This window comes from Rhinolophus sinicus, chromosome 2, assembly GCF_057876585.1.
Source record: "Rhinolophus sinicus isolate RSI-liver-muscle chromosome 2, RSI-T2T, whole genome shotgun sequence".
In the NCBI taxonomy this organism is placed as follows: domain Eukaryota; kingdom Metazoa; phylum Chordata; class Mammalia; order Chiroptera; family Rhinolophidae; genus Rhinolophus; species Rhinolophus sinicus.
Genome location: NC_142502.1, coordinates 106,095,468 through 106,119,467, shown reverse-complemented (window position 1 = coordinate 106,119,467; position 24,000 = coordinate 106,095,468). Strand labels below are relative to the sequence as shown.

The following is a 24,000-nucleotide window of genomic DNA, read 5'->3' as shown; positions in this document are numbered from 1 at the left end:
CCTCTTTGGAGGTGAGATAGTCTAAGACCACAAATGGAAGTTATAACCATGGGACTAGAAAGATAATGGAATCAGAGCTATTCAGAGCAAGAAGGAAGAGCTTTACTTGATCTCATTAGGAATTAGAGATTACAAACATAAAATGCAATGTAATTTGTTAGTTGGGAGTGTAGACTCTGGTGTCAGGCCTGACCCCAGATTCAAACGCCAACTCCATCACTGTAGAAACTTGGGAAAGTTATTTAATCTCTTTGAGACTAAGTTTCCTCATCTCTAAAACGGGGATAATAATAACCAACTTCACAGGGTTGAGGATAAGGACTAAAAATGAAATACAAGAAAAACACTCAGCATAGTTCCTGCCCATATTAAAACTCCATAAACAGTAGGTATTATCACTTTTTTATTAACATTATTCATTATGGAACTGTGCTCTACCCCTCCAGGCCCCAGTTCCCCCCAATATATCCAACACTGGTGGGAATGGGGAGGCTACCAGAAGGCAACCTCATGAACATGTGTGTCACCTTGCCAAATATGTACATCAAGGACAGATAAAAGACTGACAGGATAACCAGCCAAATAGTAATCGTGGTTATCTCTGGGAAGTGAAACCAGGGTCAGGTTTACTTTTCTATATGAATGTGTGCTACTTATACAATAAGGAAAAATATTTTAAAATATACTTATTATGCCACCAGATAAAGCTCTGTTCATCAGCACCCCGTCCCCGGCCCTGGCAAAAGCACACGTGGTCCAAATGTCCATCATGCTTCCAGCCCCAGGAACAGCTAATTACGGTACCAGAGGCACGGCCCGGGGAGACTCCAAGCGGGCGCTGCTCGGGTCATGACAACGGCCACGAGGGGGCGCAGTGTCCCCGGGCCCTCAGTCCTGCAGCTGCTGCTGCACTAGGCGGGAGTAGAGGTCCTGCCCCTCCAGGAGCTGGGCGTGCTCCTGCAGCTCCCCCTGCCTGAGCACCAGGATCTGGTCAGCACTCTGAATCGTCTGCAGCCTGTGAGCGATCACCAGCACCGTCCGGTCCCCGCGGGACTGCCAGTCCTGCAGCTGAAGGGGCGGATCGTAAAGCCCCAGGAAGGTAGGAGTGGGACGGACACCACACCCCAGTGGGCACCGTCTCTTGCGGTTGCGGGTAAAGAAGGCATGAAGCATGAGAAGGTAGGAAAGAGCGGCAGGTAAAGGGCTGCGCCGCCCTTCTCTCAGCGGTACTAGCGGATGGGAGAGGCAGCCATGCAGAATCCCCAGTGGGATGGTCCCCACACACATATTCTACATTCCAGTGCCCACCACTAAGAAGGCAGACACTCCTTCCACTAGTGGGCCGTCGTCCCCCCTCTGGCTGATTCCGCACAGGCTGACCCTTCACACCTGACCTGTCAGTTCCCATGTCCCCTGCCCCTCCCGCCCAGTACTCACGGCCTGCTCACACTGGACGTCCAGCGCACTGGTGGCTTCATCCAGGATGAGGACCCGCGGGTCCCGCACAAGGGCCCGAGCAATGGCCAGACGTTGTTTCTGTCCCACAGCCAACTGGTTCCCTTTCTCCCCCACATCTGAGGAAACCGAGAAGCAACCGTCCTCAGACACAAGTGACCACGTTGACACCCCCCTACAAGCAGGGACACAACTGGTGTTTCCACTAGCACCGGTAAGAGGTCTGAGGGCCCTGTGTAAGGAGGGTGCTGGGGTGGAGACGGCTGGGGCTGCCTGCGGACAGCTCGAGGTGCTGGGGAAGGCGGGGAAGTGGGAGCCAGAAAGGGCAAGGGGACCGCAAACACGGACTTAGAGGGACACAGCCCTGCCCCCAAGAATAAGCTCCAGCTTCTCTTTTGGCTGAAGGTACCTGTATTCAGTCCATGCTCCATTTCTGTTATGAACTCATCCGCTCTGGCAGCCTGGGCAGCAGCCATCACCTTTTCGTCACTGCAGCTCTCCAGCCCATAAGCGATGTTGTCCCTCACAGAACCCGAGAACAGCACAGGCTCCTGCCCGACCAAAGCCACCTGTGTGGAGTAATGGGAGCAGAGGCCGGGGTGTGAACCCCCAGGGCAGGGCTCCTCCTTACCTCCTCACCTGCCTCCCTCAGAATGGACTCCTGTTTCTTCCCATGACCTCCCACGCTCTGTCTGCACATGCTTCTTCCCTCCTATCCCCCAGCCTCCTTCCTCCCCACACACCTGTCGGTGCAGGTAGTGGTGTTCATACTGGGAGATGGGTTCCCCATCCAGCAGCAGCTTCCCCCCGGTGGGCTGGTACATATTCTGCAGCAGGGCAGCCACTGTGCTCTTCCCAGACCCATTGGGTCCCACCAGTGCAGTCATCTGACCGGGATGTAGCGTGAACGTCAGCCCCTAGAAAAGCCAGGAAAGAGTAAGGGGCCTACCTCTTCCCCCTCAGGACCCCGCCCCTTGTCTCTCTATCACAGGTAAGATGGGCTTCTCAGAAGCCAGTGATGTACAGGCCGTGATGCCTGGTCACACGTAAGCAGCAGGGAGCGAGGGGTCCAGTTCCCTCCGCGTGGCCTCTTTCAGGCACCTTGAGCACAGGCTGGTCAGGGCGACTGGGATATGCAAAGGACACATCCTGGAATTCCACTCGCCCCTGCAGAGTGGGGGGGGCCAGTGTCCCTGGTGGAGGCAGGTTTGGCTGTCGGTCCAGGTAGCAAAAAACCTTCTCAGCTGCCCCCACGTTGCTCAGCATATCCCCGTACATGTACACCAGGGTCTGGAAAACAGGAGTGGAGGGGGCAGCTAATCAAACATAGCTCCACCAGAAACCAGCTTCCCAGCTCGTCACATGCCTCTGCCGCACTCCGGCCCAGCCACACTTCTCCCCTCATCCAAAAAGGATTGTCTACCTTTCAATGTGCGATTTGGATTAATTTAAAACAGCACCAATACTCCACTGTTTCGATTGTAAAGGATGGAGACGTCCATACCCTCCCACACAGCGCGACTTCTATCCCAGCCCTTTTCAGTTACTTTTGTGTTATTTGTGCACTGGGCCATCTTGCCTCATCAGACAGGGAACGCCTTAAAAGCAGGCACTGTGCCTGCCTCACTTCGGTAATGACCACATGTGGTTAAACACCACATATAAAGAGTGTTTAATAAATGTCTGGGGAAATTATAAAGCCCAAAATGAAATAACTAATTGTTTTTGAAAACTGGTAAATACAGGGAAAAAACTAAATGCTTGCTCTGCCTTCCTAATCAAACTGCATGACTGGGTAACCAAATAGTAGATGAGGGGGGAAGTCTCTTCCAGCTAATGAATAAAGGAATGGTAGTGTCACCATCTCTGCAACTCCTAAGTTAATGGATGTAGGCACTGGGCATCAATGGCTGATGTCACCACAGACATATACGAGAGAGATAAATGTAATATATACACTTACATTACATGTATCAGACATGTGAAAATTTGAGCACTGACTGTATTTGATGAATTTTAGGAATTATTGTTAACTTTTCTGGTGTGATATTGGCTTTGTGGTTTTACTTTTTAATGTTTATATTTTAGAGATACATAGTGAAATATTTACAGGTGAAATTATATCTTGAGTTTTCTTCAAAATAATATGGATGGGGGAAGAGGGTGGGGTACAGACGAAACAGGATTGGTCACGAATGGATAACTGTTCAAGGAGGTGATGGATACATGTGGGTTCGTTATAGTTTATCTTTTGGCTTCTATGCCTATGTTTTAAATTCTTCAAAACACAATAAACTGGGATTGTTGTTTTGTTTTCTTTTCTATTTTTAAGGGGAACCAACAAAGCCGAAGACTCGGAAGCCAGAGAGAAAAACGGGGGGAAAAAGAGAGCATGAGCGGCTCCCAACTCACATGCACATAGTGGCCCACGTCCTCCTGGAAGAGCAGAAAGGAGAGCAGCCCGCCCCGGGTGAGGTTCCCCGCCAGGATCTGCTGCAGCCCACAGCTCAGCATCAGCACCTGCATCGCCAGGTGCACCATCTGGAAAGGGGTGGGGAGGGGTGGTAAGGCGAGGCTGAGCGAGACTCTTCCCACTCTTTCCCCTCCCTGTCCCCAGCACACTGAGCAGCAGGGACCTCAGAGCCGGCCGCAGGCTTCCCACGCTTTCCCTGCCCCTCCCTGGGCCCTTCCACCCACCATTCAGCCGTCTCACCCTCCGTAAGAGCAGGTAGAGAGCCCGTTCCAGATCTCGGCGCCACCACAGCTGTCGGCATCGTTCAAGGGCCTCCTTATAGCGACAGACCTCGTGCTCCTCGGCCCCAAAACTGCGCACAGTCTGCAGCCCTCCGACTGCCTCCCGCACCACCTGCCCCGCCTTTGCCACCGCATCCTGGATCTCCAGAAGCACTGCCTGGAAAAGCATGCAGGAGACATAGGGGTGATTCTACAGAAGACAGTGGACCCCATGTCCCGGACTCCAGCTCCGGGATGCTCTTCAATCTACCTAAAAAATCATACTGTTCCCTTTCCCTCTTCCTTACATTTACGTCCAGAAGTAATAAAATGAGAGTGAAGGAGGGAGGGATTTTTTTATTACTGAGCTCTCAGTGCTGAGCAGTATAGGAGATACTCATTTTTTTGTTAACCTTCATTTGAGCTAATTCAAACCACCCCCAGTGTCTGAATGAACAAAGAAGGGGTAGTTCCCCAAGGAGGCACAGCTAGTTAACAGAAGGTGGAGATGTAACTTAAAACGGATCGAAGACCTAAACCTAAGAGCTAAACCTATAAAACTCTTAGAAGAAAACACAGGGGGAAAGCTTCATGACACCAGATTTGGTAATGGTTTCCTGTATATCACACCAAAAGCATAGGAAACAAAAAATAAAAATAGATAAATTGGATTTCATCAAAATTAAAAATTTTCGTGCATCAAAAGACTCTATCAGTAGAGTGAAAAGGAAATCCATAGAATGGGAGAGAATATTTACAAATCATATATCTGTTGAAGGGATTCTATCCAGAATATATAAAGAACTCAACAATTTAAAAACAACTCAATTTAAAATGAGCAAAGAACGTGAATAGACATTTCTCCAGTAAAATGATGCTCAATATCACTAATCACTAGGGATACAGATCAAAGCATAATGAGATATTACCTCACAATCATTATGATGGCTATTATTTTTTTAAAAGGTGATACACACACACACACACACACACACACAATTATTCAGCCATTAAAAAGGAAATCTTGCCTTTTGAGACAACGTGGATGGACTTTTGAGGGCATTATGCTAAGTGAGGAAAATCAGACAGAGAAAGATAAAAACTATATGAGCTCATTTACATGTAGAATATAAAAAAATAAAACACCAGATTCATAGAAAAAGAGATCTTAGTAGAGATAGGGAATAGAGAGATAGAGATAGGAGGGTAGGGAAACTGGATGAAGGTGGTCAAAGGGTACAAACTTCCAGTTATAAGATAAATAAGTATTAGGAACGTAATTTTTAAAAACAAACAGAAGATAACAAGTGTTGGAGAAGGACGTGGAGAAACTGAAACTCTGTGCATTGCTAGTAAAAATACAAAACGGTGCAGCTGCTGTGGAGAACGGTACGGTGGTTCTTCAAAAAATCAAAAATAAAGCCACCATACAATCCAGCAATCCTACTTCTGGGAATGTACCCAAAAGAACTGAAAGCAGAGACTCAGACAGATATTTGCACACCTCTGCTCATGCAGCATTATGCACAGGAGCTAACAGGTGGAGGCAACCCAAGTGTCCATCACTACATGAATGGATAAATAAAATGTGCTCTGTGCATCAATGGAATGTTATTCCGCCTTAAAAAGGAGGAAAATTCTGACACATGCTACCACATGGATGAACTTTGAAGACATTATGCTAAGTGAAATAAGCCAGTCACAAAAAGACAAATACTGTGTGAACCCATTCATGTAATATCTAAAGTAATCAAGTCCATAGAGACAGAAAGCAGAATGGTGGTTGCCAGGGGCTGACAGTAGGAATAGGAATTATTGTTTAATGGGTACCGAGTTTCAGTTTGGGAAGATGGAAAAAGTTCTGTAGGTGGACGGTGGTGAAGGTTGCACAACAATGTCAAAGTATTTAATGCCACTGAAATGGTTCATTTAAAAAGTGTTAAAATGGTAGATTTTATGTTATGTACATTTTACTATAATTTTTTTTAAAAACAGAGAGATGGTGGAGCTACCGTTCAGACTCAGGTCTTCCTGACTGCATGTTCCACTTTCTCTACATTCATGCTGATTATCAAGGGGGAGATTCTCTATCTAAACCCTCGAAGACGGCATTTTTAATCTTTCGTGGGAAAGGTACAGACTCTTTTGAGAATCTGATGAAAATTACCCTCTCCCCAGAAAAAGGTGCCCTCCCTCCCTCCTTCCAACACACACACACACACACACACCCGGGGTCGTGGGCCATCTGAAGCCTGTCAGAACTGCCATCCTAAGGGCTGAGAAGACAAGACCTCCAGGAGGGCCCCCTAACGCCACACATACCTGATGGCGGGCATTATACACCTTTTCGGCCGCTATCATGACAGGCACCTCGAGCAGAGACAGTAAGGTGAGTCGAGGCGACAGGCTGAGCATGAAGCTGTACAGTCCCACCACTTTCACCAGGCTTCTCAAGAGCACATTGGCATTAAGAGGAAGCCAGTTACTCATCAGCTTGGTATCCGAGTTTAGCCTTGAATTCAGCTCCCCTGGGGAGGAAGGAGCAGGTGAGGAGACCTGTGTAATGAGAACCCCCAGAGACTCCCTCCTGACCGCCCCTCTGGCACAGCCCCTCCTCTGAACAGCCTTCCTCACTTTTGGGGACACCAGTGGAGGCTGCCTCCCCACCCCGGCCCAGAAGAGAGGGAAGCAGCTCTAGGCCCTGACCCCGTGGGTGCAGGCGATGGGAGAGGCTGAGTGGTGGAGGGTAACTGAGCAACATGGGGCCCAGGGGAACTCCAAACCAGGACTCCAAGCCCCACCTGTCTTAGTCTCCTGGAAGAAACCGAGGTCCTGGCGCAGGAGGGAGGAGAAAAGCTGCTCCCGGATCCGCAGATTGATTCTGGACATGATGAAGGTGAAGGAGCCTCCTCGGAGGCCGGCAGACAGCGAGCTGTGGGTCGGGAGCGGACAGGAGGATGAAGGGAGAGACAGAGAAGGAGGGAGTAAGTGAGGAAAGTGAGGAGAAAGCACAGAATGAAAAGAAATACAAAGATGGGGCAAGAATACCATGAGAGGCAGGACAGAAACAAATAAGAGAGGAAGAGAGGCGAGAGGGGCAGGAATAAACAGAGGAAGAAAAAAGAGGACATGGTGAGCTAGACGTGAGAACAAAATCCTAACACGCACAAACTCACCAGTATTTATGGAGTTCACTCCGTACTAGACACAAGGGAAGAATACGGTAGAAATGAAGATACTGGGAACCTGGCCTCTGTCCAGGTTTCTCTCTGTCCCCCTCAAAGTCCTTCTTCCTAGTCCCAGATACTTCACTGTGGGAACCGCAGCAATGAACTCCCTGCCGCCCAGTCTCTGGAGCCCAGAGTCAGGCCATTCCCCATCTCTATCGCCCTGGAGTTGGAGAACTCCTCTTAGACCAACCAGATTTTTACAATAAAACATGAAGGAAACATGTGAAAGCATGGAAGCAGGTATTTTACAAAATATGGGTTTCTGATACAAATCTAGTTACCATGTTTAGAAGGCTGTTGGAATACAGTCAGACATAAAATGATGAATGTTTGGACTTCGGTGATCATAGTGAGAAAGGCGAGAAAGGAGCCACAGGAGACACATTTTGAAAGTAAAAATGACAGGGCCAGTTGTGAACGTGAGAAAGGCATCACAGTGCTGCTGCGTGGGTCCCAGGACACTGATGGTTTCCTGAAGGGGAACAGGAAGAGGGAGCCACCAGGTGGGCGTGGGATGTACTTGCAGCTCTGGGGATGTGGAGTGAGATGAGAGTGGGTTATGCAGCTCTGGGGATGTGGGTGAGATGAGAGTGGGTTATCCACGCGAAATGTCAAGGAGCCAACTGACTCGAGCTGGGCATGGAGATATGGATCTTGGAGTCTCCTGCAGAGACGAACTGAGTTAGCTCAATCAGAAAAACGTTCTTAAAGATCAATGAACTGAGTCGCGAGAAAAGTCCATATTTAAGGGTCTAGAAAAGGAAAATTCTCCAGAGGAGGGAGAGTGGATTGGGAAGTGAAAAGGGAGTTCATAAAAGCTAACTGAAAAAAAGAGATCAATAATAAGATATTATTAAAATGCTAAGTGCTACATAGAAGCAAAGAGAACTGAGGACTAACTTTTTTTTAAAAAAGCTTGATCAATGAGAAATTCACTTTTGAGTAATTGGTTTCAACAAAGAGTAGCAAGTAGGCAATGAAGGCATGATAAAGAACTGGTTTCGGAGGCATTCTAAATGAAACATGACCACACAAAGGAGTGGCGTCGGGCTGGTACTAGGGCAAGGCCACAAGGGACTTGCATGACCTTGGGAGTGAGCAACTCCTTAAGTAGTGCACCCTAGGTGCCTCCCTCACCTCATCCTAGTCTCGGCCCCATCCTGTAGTTAGTTACTAGTTAGTTAGTCAGTTAGGTAGTCAGTTAGGTAGTTAGTTAGTAGACAGCAGACTCCCGGGTATGTCCAACAAGGGTGGGAAAAGCAAATGGTGTAGAAAAGAGTAAAGATGCTGGAAAGAAAGGTGATAAGCATCGGAATAAGATCTTCAGCAAGTGACAAGATGAGTTAGGGGAGAAGGGCCCGGAGGGAGAAACATGCCCACCTGACAGGAGGATAACTTTGGAAACAAACTTAGGGTGGAAGGTAGAAGACGGAAAAGAGAAATGGAATTTCACAGAGATAAAAATGTTGAGAGGCATCTGAGAGACACTGCATTTGACACACGAACTCCTTTTGTACGACACACACCATACTTGTACTATAATAATGTAATACACACTTTGAAGATGGGCAACTACGGTGAACGAAGGAATGCATGAATGGATGCATGAAATGAATGGTAAATGAATAAATACATGCGTATTTTACTTTAACTACTTTGTACTTCGTGCACAAAAGGATCTGAAAACAGGAAAGTGAGGGCCCCTGTAAATATGTGGGGCTAGCAGGTGGACCCAATCACCCATCACCTACCTCCCAAAGGAGAAAAGACACATGAAAAAGATGGCGCTGGCAAAAGCTTCAGGGTCAAAATCACCTCCCAGGATGTCAATCACGCGACCAGAATAGTAAGGGATTAATGTCTCACCTGAAAGAGCATAAAGGATGAGAGATGAACGTGCTGGTGCCAAGGGCCTTCTCCCACCTCCGCCTCCCAATACCTCTCCTGACTCACCCCACACGGCAATCACAAGGAAGACGAAGGCGGCGGCGAGGAAAGGCAGGTCTGGCCTGGAGAGCTTCAGCAACCGCCACATCAAGGCCTTGTTGTTCTCCTGGCCCTGCTCCCTGTCCTGGGCTCCGGGAGGGCTCAGCACAGCCCACACTGCCCAGCTTAGCCCTGCAGCCCCATAGCCCAGCAGCAGCCAGCTCCAAGGGGCTGAAGCCACTCTGACTGGGGGAGCACTCCAGGCCCCTGGGACCAGGGCCCTCAGGGACAGGAACAGGGGGGTCAGCAGACAGAGCAGGGGCAGCAGTGTTCCCACAAGTCCCAGCAGCCCTCCCAGCTTTAGTAGCCACCACAGTCCTCCGAGTCGCAGGGTCCCCTCCAGCCATAGGCCTGGAAGCCCTCGGGGAAGCAGCGTCCCCAGAGTCCCCTGAAGCAGCCAGAGTAAAGCGGAGTCCGCCAGGAGCAGGGAGGCCCAGGGTCTCAGGTCAGGGAGCCGCATGGTGGGATCTACGGGATGTAAAGTGAGAAATTAGAGAAGTGGAGTCCCAATCCTAGACCCGGTCCTCCCCACCCCACTCCGCCCGACCCGTCCATAGGCTTCTCATTTTCTCCGATCCTATCCTGAAACATCCCCTGGGTGCCCCGTGCCCCATGACAGAAGGCACTCTGCCTGTCAGAGGAAACTGGGAAGCCTGGCCTTCAGCTGCCTTCATCCTTAAAATAAATAAATAAATAAAAAACGTGACCCCCTCCCCCACTCTGCCCCCCGCCTGCTGCAGGCGGAGTTCCAAAGAGCTGGGTAGTCGCTGCCCGGTTCCCTTACACCCTCAGGGTTCCAGGGGGACAGGAAGCTGGACCGCGGCGGGAGCTAGGGAAGGGTGGGTTCGGATGCATCCCCGTTAGCGCTCCAGGTTTCCATCCGCGCGAACTCACCAGCGGCGGTTCGGGACTGCAGTCCCGAGGTCTTTCCGTGAAGTGCTGCTGACTGAGCTCTGAAATCCACTCCCGGGGCCTCAACTTCGTTTCCCCATTTGGTCCACGGTGACGCCTTCCAAGCGAGGGCGTCCCGGCGCCCACCGCTTTCGCTTTCACTTCTCGGGCCAAGGCCCTGTTTCTCCACAGGGCGACCAGCGGGCGGCGCGCGACACCTACCTGCAGAACACGAACCCGGTCCCCAACTCCTGCCCGCATTTGGCAGGCCCCCAGCGAGCCTCCCAACCTTATCAACAGTTACTCTGTAATAGAAAACTACTGCAATTTACAAAAAAAAAAAAAAAGTCTCTAAGTAAAATAAAGCTATTTCAAGGATTGGGATACTTTGTAATTGGAAAACCGCTGGATTTTCTTACCTCAAACTCTTGTACCTCAAGCTCTGAGCCTGTTTTGAGAACAGCTCTCTCCGCCCAACCCAAGGTCCAGTTTTAGGGTTTGTGGGTAAAAACAGCCAAGTTCTGAGCGAGAAATACGCAGGACCTCTCCTAAATAGATGGCTCCAGCCACTCTCACCAGGGCCTAAGTAGGTTTCCACTTACAGATCTTGAGCTGAAAAGACCCTGACCCTTTATCTTCATCTGTCCTTCTCAACACAGAACTTTGACTAGAGCACGTGTTCAGATGCCTACAAATTTGTGTTCCAAATTATGTGGGAGCACCTAATATGAGGGAATGGACTTGGTTTCTTGGTCTAGTTTAACACCAATTAGGACAGTGGCTGGGCTTCCACAGGTCCTGCCTGACCCAGAGCCTATCTATGGAGCATGCAGATTTGTTGATTCCAGAAATAACTCTTCAGGGTGAAGCTACCTCCCACCTCAAAATATCCACAAAGGGATGATCACTGGGATTCTGAATGACTCTTGAAATGTTATCCATATGACTACCAATGAGTCACTTCAAATTGAAAATTATGGGGGTTGGGGAAGAAATTTGAAGTAGGGGATTACTAAATTTTCTCCAACCCTGTCTGTTCTGGGATTTTTAGGATCTCTCCCTAATGAAAAAAGCATCATGTGCGGCTACTTTCTACTTTCAAGTTTTTCTTTTAAACTCTTTCTCCTTTAAGAGGTAATGTGGCCCATACTCTGTGCAGTTCCAGGATGAGTCTGAAAATCTCATATGTCTGTCTCAGTTTTCTAACCTGGTTACTTTTTCCTCATATTCCCCACTTGAGGGCATCTTCCTTATCACTTCCTCTTCAATTGTGGTCCTGTCATCTTGCAATTGAGCGTGACACATCACGAAATTGAACCCCTAATGTCCATCTTTGCATTTGATATCCAATATCTCTAAAGCACTATTTGAGGTAAATGGTCCCATGTTTAGAATAACCACATATTCAAGGTAGAAACTTTTTCATCCAACTCTGCAATTTGAAAATACTTGTTCTAGGTGCCCTACTCCCAGACACCCAAACCATTAATAATGGACCACACACAGAAGTGTCCAGGTTGTGTCCCTATAGAAAGGACCCTAACCTAAATTAAATTGCAAATAAGTGACCACAGACGATCAGCCTTCCTGGGGTCCTGGAGAGATGAGTGTGGAAGGAATACCCAGGATAAATATTTGGTGAAGCCCCATTTCTTAGGTAGGGGGTTTCGGTCTCTCTTAGGAAAAACTTTTATTTCCTGTCCCCTCCCCCACCGCAACAACCACAGCCCCAAACCCACAACACAGAGGCTTTCATAACCATTTTCTTTTATTGTGCTTAGTGGGGCATCCAGAAGGTTGAGGTGGGGAGAATGCTCATTGAGATAGAGAACACACAAAAGCATGAACTCTGCCCCAACCCCACTGGCCGCCAGCTCTCTATCTCTGGGCTCAGCTTAGCCCCTTTCTCTTGCAGTGTAAGCTGGCCCAGGTCCCTGAGTTGGCCAGGCTTTCCCAGAGGAGGCCTGCCCAGCCGCCAGTCTCCACGGTTACTGGTTACTGACTGGCATCCCGGTACTGGTGCAGCAGGTCACTAACGTCTGTGCTTTCCACTTTCACCCAACCATCTTCCTTCATGTGGTACACTGTGGGCAAATGAGAAAGAACACGGAGTCACCTTTCACTTCAGCAAGTTCCTGTTAATGATGTTATGTTGAAGGCCACGGCAACACACACGCTCAAAGCCCTTATTACTGGGACTTCAAAGTCCCTCTTCTGACTCTGACCACCTCCTCCCTGCCACTCTGCATTCCCCAGTCTTCCACTCTCAAAAGCGGCTTCCCAGCCCAAGTCTTGGTGGTGGGAGCACTGGTGTCTTACTGTTGACGACGCCTCCAGAATAGCTGTCTCGATGGGTGGCATGAACAATAGCCCTGCGGCCCAAGTCATAGGCCTCTTCAAGGCTAAGATTGTGCCTGTAGCCACTGTCCATGACCCCGTAGGCATAGCTGTTCCCACTACCAGTGGAGAACATAGTTCCTGAGAGCCGAGTCCCATTTTCATCCACATAGTAGAGTCCAGGACCCTAAGGGATGCAAGAAGGGTCCAGGTTGGAAATGGAGAGGGAGTTGTTGGTCACACACAGGTTCAAGTGTGAGCCATAAAAAGTGGACAAAAGAATAACAATTACCACAGGAATATTTGAGCTAGGACAGCACTTCAGTAACAATTATAGAACTTGGGGGCGGGGGAAAACAAACTTGGAATCAACTCTTTTATCAAAAGGGACAAGTTTATGAAACAATGGTCCACATCTGGACCCAGAAATAGGCCGGGGGTATGCTGGCACAGTTCTTTAACAGAGCACTCGTGGGGAAGGGCTGGAGTGTACAATGGGGAAACTGATGTCTCAGCCACAGAGGGACTATGGGGAGTGGATAGCACCCACCTTCTTGTCCCAGCCGCAGATCATGCTGCCCATGGACAGGCCCATGCCCCGGTACTGGCACATCATGTTGGAAAGCAGTTTGGAGGCTGCTGACACTGAGATCCGCTCCCCATTCCGCAGGTAGTACAGCCTGGGTGAGGACAGGTCATGGGGGAGAGAACTTAGAGGTGGCAGAAGGCCAGCTCTCTGAGCTGCCATTTGATGGGCAGGAAGTGACTGGAGGGAGAAGCATTTGTAGGGTCTAAGGCTCCAGGAGAGATTTGAAATTTAAAGTATCAAAACCACATAAAGAAATCCTAGTCAATGATACTATCCCACCAGTATTGATGATGTTGGTGCTAAATAATTGACAAATTATCAGGCTTTTTGACTGGCGCACAGGCTGAAATTTGGGAGATTTTTACCACCAAAAGGCTGTTTTGTGAAATACTGCATTAGCACCAAGATGCTACAGCAGCACAGGAAGAAAGGGTGAGGAACCAGGATCCAGGACTGACCGCTAGGCTTCGAAGGGAGAGGAGAGGCCTCGCCTACCTGCACTCCTTGGCCAGCAGACGCTCCCAGTACTGACAATCTGCTGCACAGCCAGACATGGTGCCAAGCAGGTAAGGGTTAATCTCAATCACCTTGTTCACCCGTAAGGTGGCTGGAAGAAGATGGAGTTTTGAGAGAGGAGAAATGACCCCACAGCTCTCCCTGTGTGTCCTAAGTCAATATCTGCTTCCTTTTGGGGGCCGATATTGGGCTCCTGCTGAGACAAGAGCCCAGCTCCCCAGTCTGCCTGCTGGAACACACACACTCACCAATGTAACTCCCTGCGGAGGCTCGAGAATCCACCGCCACGATCACTCCATGTTGAAACTTGAAGGCAAGCGTGGTGGTGCCATGGGCCATCTCAATCTGAACGTCCTTTCCTCCATGCCCACCCAGGGACTGGAAGAATTCAGCAGGCTAGTCAAAGAGACAAGGCAGGGAAAGGTGCAATGAAAACTCTGAAGTAGGAGGCTCCAGGAAAGGGTTTAGAGAGTGTGAGAGTGAGGAGATCCCCAGAAATTCTCCAGCCATCAACACATGGAACAGTGAAAAACCCGTCTCTACAAGGAAATGGCTTGGGAGAAGGAAGAGAAGAGGCACATGACTCCAACCTTTCCATTTTCCAGCACAACAGAAAAGAAAGAAAATAAATGTTAGCATAACTAAAAATTTTAAGAGTGATTTTAATGTTTTTTCTATCAATAGGTCATTTAACCCTCACAAAACACGTTTATTATTGGCATCCCTATTTTACAGAAGAGGCCCCAAATCTAGTCTAAGTGGCTTGATCCAAGATACGCTGTGAGTGGCTGAGGTGAGGCTCACCGCCCTTTAGAGGTTTTCCAAGACACTGCACAGCCCGGTATCATATGATAGCCCCGTGGAGAGGGCTTCCTGATTTGTGTGTGATGGAGAGCAGGCAGGACAGGGCTCTTGTCTTCCTAGGGGCGCCCCCACCTCATCTCTAACTCTTTGCTCTTCTTAACCCTCAGACGGTCAGCCCTCGATTCCCTGGCTGGGCCCTGGACGTGGCTCTCCTGGCCTGAAGGATGCCCCCCTCCGCGCGTCCCCGCCTCTGGGCAGTCTCCAGGCAGACCCTCCATTCTCTGCCCCTTCCTCCCCGCCTCCCCGGGGTTCTCTTACAGCCCAGACCTGCATTCCCCGGGGGAGGGCGAGCTCCGGAGATCGCATAGAGAAACTGTAGTGTCCAGGGTCCGAGCGATGCCGGCTCTCCGCGACGGGGAAAGCCCAGTCCTCCGGCGGCCCTCGCCGGGCTCCGCACACCTCCAGCAGCGCCATGATTGCCTAGACCCGGAGATCTGCCCGCTCTCCGAGAAGGAAGTGAAAGCGAAAGCCCGCAGCCTCAAGGGGAGGGAACCAGAATTTTTTCCACATCCCCCTGCCCTTCCCGAGAAGAAGCCCGTGGGTGTCTGGGGACCGGGTAGATCATACTGGGAACAGGCTTCTCTGCTCCGCCTCCATGAAACAATGGGTCCAAGACTTTCAAAAGAAAGGAAGAAAAAGAGAGGGCGGCTTCGAAAGCCCCCTTGACCATGAGATTACAGTGAGAGACACCGACAGTCGGGGCATCCTCTGTAACAGACGGGGTGGGTGGCAGAGGTTATCACCTAAAGGCGTAGCCTCAGACAGAACGCTGGAAGTCGGCAAGAGATTGGGAGCAGTTTCATGTTAGAGTGGAGAAGGGGTGTTCATATGAGCATCATTTTATAAAAGTAGGGGAGGTATAGGAGTACGTGCGGCCACTGAGTCTCGAGGACAGGTTTTAGGGCAACAGGCATCCGAATATACCCTCAGCTTGTGGGGAAAGGGGACACCAAGCAGAGCGCAGTCTCTGAATCTTTCCACGTGGTCCTTCATAGGGCCTCACCCAGTTCAACGGTCTCCCTACCCTGTAGCCACCCACAAGAACTGCCCTTTCTGTCCACATCTGCTCGCATAATTCTTGCCTGACGGAGTAAACTGAGTTTAACTCTTCTAAACCCCGCCTCTTTTTGCAACCTGCGTTGGCCTAATCTGCCCAGCAACTGTAACGTCACATACCGTGGCCTTCTCTGATTGGAAGAGACTTACTAGACAACCCCGCCCACTGAGCTGAGATTTCCTAAGCAGGTGCCATTTCTGGGGCCCCCTACAGGATACGACCTGGGCTGCGAGGTAATGAAGCGTGAGCTCTTCCGCTAGCTCACTTGCGGTTCCTGTAGCCACTCTCTCCCTCCATCTTCCACCTCAGAAAGGCCATGGCTCTGAGCGCAGCTTCTAGTGCCTTGGAGGGCTCTGTATGAGTCTGGCTCATCCTTGGGGGCGGGCGTGGGGGGATGGGGAAGTGGAGGGGCAACCATAGGAAACAGAACACTTAAGGGAAAAGATGGCACACTTAGGGCTGTAAAACATTGCGGATGCTGAAGGAGGGGAGTCACCAGGCTCCCGAAAAGTGCGCTGCAAGAGTCAGTGAGCTATTTGGTACATGCACTAGAAACGTGAGAAACCACAATACAAAACACCGATTTTATTATAAATATCAAGAATCCACAGGGCATTTGGGGGCCGACAGATGTCTTTGGTCTTCTTGGAAGGTAGCTGATCTTTCCTTTCTGTATATTTTAAATATTTCTGCCCATTTTCAGAGTGCTATCCACACCAACCATGGCTCTAAACCCAGTTACACTAAAGAGTCACAAACCCTGTTTTCTCCCAGGAAATCTGCATTTTCAAGAGGAGCTTGGAAAGGAGGCAGGGGAGGAGGTAACATTCATGGCAGAATTTCAGGTATCACCTGGAGGTTACATCTTAGAATGTCACGTCTAGAAGTAGCAGACTACTCTGCAGCTTCGGTAAGACCCTTGTTCCCAAATTCTCCACTATAAAGAGGAGAAAAAAAGGAAGGAAGACGGCGTGTGCAGGTCTGAGAAGTCTCTCATTCTGGAGCACCCAACCCACCAGGAGCCTGCACCATGGTCCAATAGTGTCCCCTCTTTTTCATGAGCTGCTGGTGGGTTCCCGCCTCACAGATGGTGCCTCCTTCCAGAAAGAGGATGTGGTCAGCCCGCTCCACCAAGGTAAGACGCTGGGTGATGAGAAGCACAGACCGAGAGCACCGCTCAGGGCTTTCATACAGGATCCGTTCCACCTGAGAAAAGACATGAACTCTGTCAGAGCTGAGGACCACTCCCGACCCAGGGAGACATCTGTTTCTAGAGCTGTGACAGACTTCGCCAGCTTCTGCCAATAACCCCGATTCTATCGAAGAGTCTCCTTCTGAGTGGTTCTCTGTCAAACCTTTGGCTTGTTAAGGACAGTTTACATGAGGGGGCAACAGTGGAACAAAAGTCAGAGTCCTATGGTGACTTTTCTTACGGGTAAGAAAAGACCGAAGGGTACTGAATAGTCTCTCTACCTATGGACTGTGAATTTTTACGTTCTGTTTTAAGGAAGCACGAACATTTCAAGTCAGACAGACTTGAATTTCGGTCCAAGCTCTGCTGTTCAACAGCTGAATGACTGAGTAGGTTATTTGACCTCTCTTTGCCTCCATTTCATCACCTGTAGAGAAAGGATAACAACGCCCAGCCCACAAGCATGCATGATGAATACATGAGTGAGACAGTATATGCAGAGGACCTAGTAGCATATTTGCCAATAACATGCTCAATTAATATTAACATTAGGATGGTCTTTTCCTTATGTTTGGCTTCAGAGAGTCAAAGTCTGCAGCTAGTCTCTTTTCACTGGTCCTAGGCATCTTGGGGAGAAGCTAATGGGAACTGAGAATTGCAAGGACTGGTTTGGATAATTATGCTGTTAGTATAACTAACATAGGATGAGTGAAGGAAGGAAGATCAGGTGAGATACAGGCATTAAGAAGACAACTCTCTCACCCGTAACTGGCTGTTTGCATCCAGGGCGCTGGTAGCATCATCCAGGATGAGGACACGTGGTTTCCGGATCAATGCTCGAGCCAAGGCCACTGCCTGTCGCTGGCCCCCTGATAGCTGGCTCCCAGCCTCACCTACCTCTGCAGACACAAAAGCCAAGGTGAGAGCCAGATATCCGCATGTGCAACACACACACACCAAGGACTGATGGACACAGCTGGAAAGGGACGTTTCTGGGAAGATTAAGGAGTTCTGAGGATATGAAGATGAAGGAGCCATAGGGACAAGATCTTCCAACTTCAAATTGATGTCAGTGGGGCAGGAGGAACTGATGAATAGAGGAAGGACTACTGGGGTTTCAGTAAAGATGTCTGGATGGTGACATGAGTAGAGAGAGCACCTGTGTTGTAGCCCTGCGGGAGTTCAGAGATGAAACTATGGGCTCCAGACTCCATCGCAGCAGCTGTGATTTCATCCATGGTTGGCGTCTGGATCAGGCCATAGACAATATTTTCTCTGAAACTTCTTCCAAATAGCTGTGGCTCTTGTCCCACTGCAGCTACCTGGGGCAAAACATGACGAAGAGTCATGGAACAGGAGCACAAAAGCGGTCATATAGAGATTGAAGACTCAAAATCTGTACTGATATCCTACCACAAAAGTACACACCCTCTCACCTGATCACACCACCATCTCCACCCAAGGTCTCCTATCATTCCCTAACCCTCCATTCAGAATGCTCAGTGAGGAGACGCTGCTCACTTGGTGCTCCCCACCTTCCCCCTACTTGCTCACTTGTTGGTGCAGGTAGCGGTGTTCATATTGGGGAAGGGGCTCCCCATCCAGCAGCAGCTTCCCCCCAGTGGGCTGGTACAGATTCTGCAGCAGGGCAACCACCGTGCTCTTCCCAGACCCATTGGGCCCAACCAGTGCCGTCACTTCGCCAGGGCGCAGGGTGAAGGTCAGCCCCTGGAGAGCAGAGAATCAATCACACAATAAGAGGCACATTGACGCCCCTAACCTTGAGCCGGTCATTTTCTTGTTATATAGCATGGTGTCTTACCCCAGGGAAGAAAGGAGAAAAATGGAGAAATACAGTAACTCCCAGCCTCCCACACGCACAGACTTCTGTTCCTCAGGCATGATACCTCCCCAAGGAGTGGAGATGAGGCAAAGACTGAGCCCCACTGTGCCACACATTTGATGCCAGATACCATGAGAAAACAGAAAAACTCATATTCCAAATCACAAATGGAAAGAAAAAGCAAAGATGGAAGGCTGGAGACACACATTTTGCTTCAGCAGTTCCTTAGGATGTGAGGGCTTCATCCCTGAGAGCTTCCTCTCCCATTTTCCTTGGAAATCCAAACTGGTTCTTAGGTTTGGGGCAATTTTATGGCATAGATGATGCTCATCTTGGCCTTGGGGACTTAGAAAGGATCTGTCTGTGCCTCGTGTGAAGCAGGCTGGAGGAAGGAGGAAAATTCAGGAGGGGAGGGTTGAGAGTGTGTTTGATGGCGTGCAGGCACTGGGAGGTTGTACCTGCAGCACGAGGACATCTGGGTGGTTTGGGTAGGCGAAGGAGACGTCTTGGAACTCAACGAAGCCCTCCAGCTTTGAAGAAGTCAACACACCACTGGCTGGGCAGCAAGGGATCCGGTCCAGATACTCAAATATTTTCTCTGAGGAGCCCACAGCCTTCTGCACCCTGGGATAGCTGGAGAGTAATACCTGGAGGGGAGGTATGAATAGTGAGGTGGGGTCCAAATCTGCTTGCCAGGGCTATATGATGGGAGAAGGGTAAAGAATGGGAGGAGGGTGACACAGAGGGTGACACAGAGGGACGGGGGAAGGAAGAGCATTGGGGAGTGCAACTGGGAGGGCCTCACCTCAACAGCTGTGGTGAACTGGATCTGGTAGAGAACAAACGTGACAAGGTTCCCACTGCTGACAGCCCCACTGGTCACCAGCTGACCACCGATGTATAGGATTCCCACCTTCAGGAGCATCCCTGAGATCTGTAGAGAGATCATGGAGAAAAAGGATTGTGGTAGAAATCTAACAGCGGGGAACAAAGAGCCAGCATCCTTAGCATTAAGGAGATATAAAGTCCCTTTCCCCGTGTAACAGCAGGGCACTCTGTAAGTAGAAAGGGAGAACGAACCATAGAGACCCCGTGGTCTTCACTCAGTTACACATGACAGAGTCATCATCTTCATCACCATTATTGGCTTGTTTGGGGAGCGTTTTGCTCATCACAGAAGGCTTACGTGAATGTAATGTAAGCTAATATTCATATTAAGAGCTCTGTAAACGAGGTTATATCACTCCCACTTGTTAAAAATGAGGAAACAGTCTCAGAGAAGGTAAGTTACTAGGCCACGGTCACAGAGCTAGTAAATGGCAGCGTCAAGCCAGGAACTTCTGCTTGCTGGTCTAGGCCTCTAAAGACACCACAGGTGCCTCCCATCTTTGGCTTCTGCTATTCCCATGGCTCTCACTAGCACATCACACAGTCCCAGCATGAAGCAGGCCCAGGTGCAGGAATTTCTGGCTCCCTGAGCACCCTCTGAGAAGCAAAGGAGTCTCTAGAAGGCATGGCATCTTGCTAAAAAGGGGGTTGGGCAGATTTTGTGTGCCACAGAGAAAGAAAGCCATCTGCTAGGTGCTTGCTTAAAAGGAGGGAGTGGGTCAGGAAGCCTGAGTAGGGTAACTGAGCCTCAGGTTGCTAGGATGAGAACACTGAACCCCCCTTTGCCCAGTGGAGGAGGAGTGTGGAGCCGGGTCACAGGAAAGAGAATGGAGCCAAGGTATGTTGGGGGAAAGGGAGCAGGCGTTCATCTCCAGGTTCTCACACTAGTGGTCCAGAGGTTGACTGCATAGGCCAGGGCCTCCTTCTGGTTGAGTGTCTCCATTTCCTGCAGCTTTTGCCTAAACTTCTGGGCCTCAGCCTCCTCGTTGGCAAAGCTCCGGACTGTAGGCATAGCTGACAGGACTTCAATGGCCACCTGGCTGGACTTTGCCAGAGATTCCCGCACCTGTACTGCCAGCACCTGTGGAGACATGTCCAAGTCAGGGTTGGCAAACCATAAGGGACACTAGTACCTGAGATACCTGGTTGGAGAGGAAAGGTGAGAAGAGACAGAGGGATAGGAGACAAAAGAAAGGGACTTGGCTATTTCCCTGGGATCCTAAAGAGATCCAGAGGAGAGTAAAATGACTCAGAAGCGTCATGGGATCATATTCTTGAGATTGGTGATTGTAGTCTTAAAGACAGACTGTGGGCAGAAGTTAGAAAAGAACACACAGAGACCATGAAGACTAACAGTGAGCAATGTGGGAACACGGACTACAGGAGTGGGGAGTCCCGGGAACATGGAGAATCAGCCAGGGTGCAGAAAAGAAAGCCAAGAGAAACTGAGTCCTCCAGGTGAGGGAGATGAGGGTCTGTGTAGGTTGAGGCAACTCCTTGGACATACCTGGTACCATTTTCCCAGCTTCTTAGGCAGAAGGAAAAGCAGAGGCAGGGAGATGAGGGTGACCATGGTGAGGGACAGTGACCCCCAGAGCATGAGCCCCAAGAGACACAGCCCCCGCACCAGGTACCACAGCAATAGGCTCAGCTCCTCACTCAGAGACTCACTCAAGGTGGACGTGTCCTCTGTTACTCGAGATGTGATGGCACCTGGCAGGGGTTGGGGAGAAGAGAGAACAGTGAATGACAGGCTCAGAGTGATGGGAGGGACCAGTAGTGAGCCAGGGTCCAGGGGGACGGGTGTCAACATGGTGTTCTAAGGAGGCGGGGAAAACAAGTCGGGGTACAGGGAAGTTTGGGGGTCTCAATGCAGGGAGAGTATGTTAGACAGGGAAAGTCTGGCCAAAAGCCTTCATTTTAATTATAAAGAAATCGACGCCCATATAAATTCCCATTTTTTCTGACAAATTTCTGTTGCTTAAAGAACTTGTATACCCCAGGCTGTACACATAGGCAGGAAGAGCTTAGGCTGGTTATATCACAGCTGGAGGAAAATGGAGGACGCTGCTAGAAAGCAGTCCAGGAAGCTATGGGAATCAAGAGATGGTTCTGTCCTCAAGTTCGTCTCTATCCATACGTGACCATGCAAGTTTCAGCACTTAAGAGGTTAGGCCTGTTTCCTTCTCTGTAAAATGAGGCAGTTGGACTCTGATATCAAAATGTCCAGGTTTGCAATGTTATAGTTTCCATCTAAATACATAGAGATAAATTTATGAAAAAATCTTGGCTGGAAAAACTAGGCTTTTCTGAAGGTAAAGAGCACAATATTTTGCTCCTGAGGCATGCCAAGAATAAGAAATGACAATGTCTATGCGAGAGAAAGAAAGAGGGAAATATCAAAGTTACAAGTACAAGGGCATCTCAGGGAATATAAATAGCATATGGATGTACAATGAAAGAGTTTCATGAGAAAACCTGTTTGGTTCTGTTGGAAAAACTCTGTTTCCTGGCGCAGGACAGCCCGAAACACCTCTCCCTGCAGGTGGCTGTGCACGCGGCCCATGGTGCAGTTATAGATCCAATCAGCCATGAACTCGAGCACTGCACTGGAGACAGACAGAGACGGAGGGTCAAGGGTCAGCGTGTGCTCAGAGGACAGAGCAGGTCCCTGCACTTTAGACAGCAGCCTCAACTTCCACCTCCCACTTTTGCAACCCCCCCCACCACCTGTTCTCAGCCTTCCACCTTCAGCCCCCAGACCTGGCTATGGTGAGAATACACATGAGAGTTATGTTTCGAGTGAAGGCAGCTGCTGCCTCATCTTGGAGAATCCAGTCAGTGAGGCGGCCGGTGAAGAAGGGAATGGCCATCTCACCTGCGATGGGACAGGAGAGATGTGTCAGTCACAGATATCAAGTCTAAGCAGACCAGCCCCAACCGGACCGCCCCCACCAGTATCCTGGAGGGCAGCCGCAGAAAGTCATCACAGAACACAACCCAGCACCTGAGCAGGCCGGCTTGGAACTTAAAGCCCTGCAGCCCCACCAGCCCTTGAGAAGTTTAATTAGGAAGCCTAGAGATCATGGAGTATCTTAAGATACCCTTGTATGAAAAATACTGCCTCAGAGGAAGGGACATGCCTGCCCCAGGAGGCCCAGTGAAGTGATGCCTGGGGCAGCACTGGAGTCCAGGACTCCGTTTCCCACCCAGTCCAGGAGTGGTCTCCTCAAGACCCGAGCTGAGTCACCTTTCTCTGACCCACATTTCCCAGAGCTCGGTAACCTATCTCACGGACCATTACTCTTGATTCCTGCCCAGTTCCCTAGCGTCCATCCCTCTTGCTCTGAACCCCCTTACCAAGGCAGGAGAGGACCAACAGGACCAGAATGAACGGGAGGCGACGTATCTCTGAGCCCAGGCAGCCTAGAAGCCGACGCACCGCGTCTCCAGAACCCCTGTGACCTCCCAGCATCCAAAGGCTCCGGAGCTTATGCCACAGGGCGGCTGCGGGCAGTGCCGCTGCGTAGTTGAGGACGAAGGCATCCAAGCGACTTCCCCAGTGTAGTAGCCTGGTGCTGTTATTGTCGCTGGGGAACCCCCACGAGCCCAGCTCTCGGAACAAGGCAAGTCCTGGCAGAGCCAAGCCCAGCGCCGCCGCCAGTGGCTCCAAAGCAGCCAGCCATCCCTGGACTCCTTTGCTTTCACTTTTGGTGTCAATTGTTGCCTTGAGGACCCCACGGGCCCCCAGCCACAGCACTGCCCAGCGGCTCAGGCCTACTACCCAGACCCTGAGCAACGGCAGCGCGGCGGGCACCAGCAGGGATGATATTCCGGGCAGCGCCGGCCGGAGCAGCACCCAGTCGGCGAGAAGCAGCAGCGTTGACCCCAGCCACACGGGGAAAGCTCGGGAGAGGCAGAGGCACCCGCACGGAGCGGGGGACCCTGAGCTTGTCATTGGCGCGCGGGGGTCGCGCCCGGGCCTGGGACTCTCCGCGGTCCCCGCTGTGCCCGAGGCTCTGGGTGCTGTCCGAGTCTGTCCTGAGCGCGCGCGGGGAACCAGCGGCTGGGGCAGGAAGCGAGGCGGGGACGGGGCGGCGCTCTCGGAAAGTCCCGGGAACCGGCTGAGCCTGGTGGCGGTGCTGCGTAGAAGCGAGCCGTTTAGGGGAAAGGGAAAACGAAAGTGCCGCGGGCTCACCGGATCCTCCCACTCGCCGACGCGCCGGCCCACACTCTGTTGGGAGAGGCCGTTTTAATCAGTTCTGAGGTTCTGGGGAGCTGCCTTGGTGCTCCACCTTCTCCATCACGCACACCCGTCCGCCCTCCTTTTTTTGCCACCTCAAGCAGGAGCCACTTGTCAAGACTTCTTTACCTCAGCCTGAGTGGGGCTCTTTAGTCACCTGTCTCCGGGCAGATCTG

General features: G+C 50.4%; 3 protein-coding genes across 3 annotated transcripts; all 3 read right to left on the bottom strand.

Annotated features, from left to right (window-relative positions):
- Positions 1-80: 80 nt before the first annotated feature.
- Positions 81-10,463, bottom strand: TAP2 (transporter 2, ATP binding cassette subfamily B member). The gene is made up of 12 exons (XM_074332748.2): positions 10,299-10,463; positions 9,372-9,872; positions 9,170-9,284; positions 6,990-7,120; positions 6,511-6,716; positions 4,169-4,366; positions 3,868-3,996; positions 2,557-2,745; positions 2,199-2,372; positions 1,865-2,024; positions 1,438-1,574; positions 81-1,068 (listed from the first exon to the last, which is right to left on the bottom strand). Exons 2-12 carry the CDS (start codon positions 9,862-9,864, stop codon positions 889-891), a joined length of 2,112 nt encoding a protein of 703 aa, XP_074188849.2. The 5' UTR covers positions 9,865-9,872; positions 10,299-10,463; the 3' UTR covers positions 81-888.
- Positions 10,464-12,045: 1,582 nt separating this feature from the next.
- On the bottom strand, positions 12,046-15,289 carry PSMB8 (proteasome 20S subunit beta 8). The gene is made up of 6 exons (XM_019738645.3): positions 14,869-15,289; positions 13,986-14,133; positions 13,717-13,828; positions 13,183-13,312; positions 12,615-12,819; positions 12,046-12,379 (listed from the first exon to the last, which is right to left on the bottom strand). The coding sequence occupies exons 1-6, from the start codon at positions 15,013-15,015 to the stop codon at positions 12,291-12,293; spliced, it is 831 nt and encodes a 276-aa protein (XP_019594204.3). The 5' UTR covers positions 15,016-15,289; the 3' UTR covers positions 12,046-12,290.
- A 939-nt stretch (positions 15,290-16,228) lies between these two features.
- Positions 16,229-23,979, bottom strand: TAP1 (transporter 1, ATP binding cassette subfamily B member). The gene is made up of 11 exons (XM_019738666.3): positions 22,942-23,979; positions 22,345-22,459; positions 22,060-22,190; positions 21,089-21,294; positions 20,465-20,662; positions 19,499-19,627; positions 19,152-19,340; positions 18,405-18,578; positions 18,010-18,172; positions 17,613-17,749; positions 16,229-16,864 (listed from the first exon to the last, which is right to left on the bottom strand). The coding sequence occupies exons 1-11, from the start codon at positions 23,537-23,539 to the stop codon at positions 16,652-16,654; spliced, it is 2,253 nt and encodes a 750-aa protein (XP_019594225.3). The 5' UTR covers positions 23,540-23,979; the 3' UTR covers positions 16,229-16,651.
- Between the last annotated feature and the right edge of the window lie 21 nt (positions 23,980-24,000).

What these genes read in the sequence shown, in the direction of transcription:
- PSMB8 (XM_019738645.3), bottom strand. Translation starts at nt 15,015, where the DNA reads ATGGCGCTGCTGGAGGTGTGCGGAGCCCGGCGAGGGCCGCCGGAGGAC. An exon ending in CCCTCCCCCGGGGAATGCAG is followed by an intron (nt 14,134 to 14,868) that starts GTCTGGGCTGTA and finishes CTCTTTGACTAG; the next exon opens with CCTGCTGAATTCTTCCAGTC. An exon ending in TTCTGGAGGCGTCGTCAACA is followed by an intron (nt 12,380 to 12,614) that starts GTAAGACACCAG and finishes ATTTGCCCACAG; the next exon opens with TGTACCACATGAAGGAAGAT.
- TAP2 (XM_074332748.2), bottom strand. Translation starts at nt 9,864, where the DNA reads ATGCGGCTCCCTGACCTGAGACCCTGGGCCTCCCTGCTCCTGGCGGAC. An exon ending in CCTTGTGATTGCCGTGTGGG is followed by an intron (nt 9,285 to 9,371) that starts GTGAGTCAGGAG and finishes ATGCTCTTTCAG; the next exon opens with GTGAGACATTAATCCCTTAC. An exon ending in TCTACCTGCTCTTACGGAGG is followed by an intron (nt 3,997 to 4,168) that starts GTGAGACGGCTG and finishes ACCCCTTTCCAG; the next exon opens with ATGGTGCACCTGGCGATGCA.
- TAP1 (XM_019738666.3), bottom strand. Translation starts at nt 23,539, where the DNA reads ATGACAAGCTCAGGGTCCCCCGCTCCGTGCGGGTGCCTCTGCCTCTCC. An exon ending in AGCTGGGAAAATGGTACCAG is followed by an intron (nt 20,663 to 21,088) that starts GTATGTCCAAGG and finishes ATGTCTCCACAG; the next exon opens with GTGCTGGCAGTACAGGTGCG. An exon ending in AGTTCACCACAGCTGTTGAG is followed by an intron (nt 19,341 to 19,498) that starts GTGAGGCCCTCC and finishes CCTCCCCTCCAG; the next exon opens with GTATTACTCTCCAGCTATCC.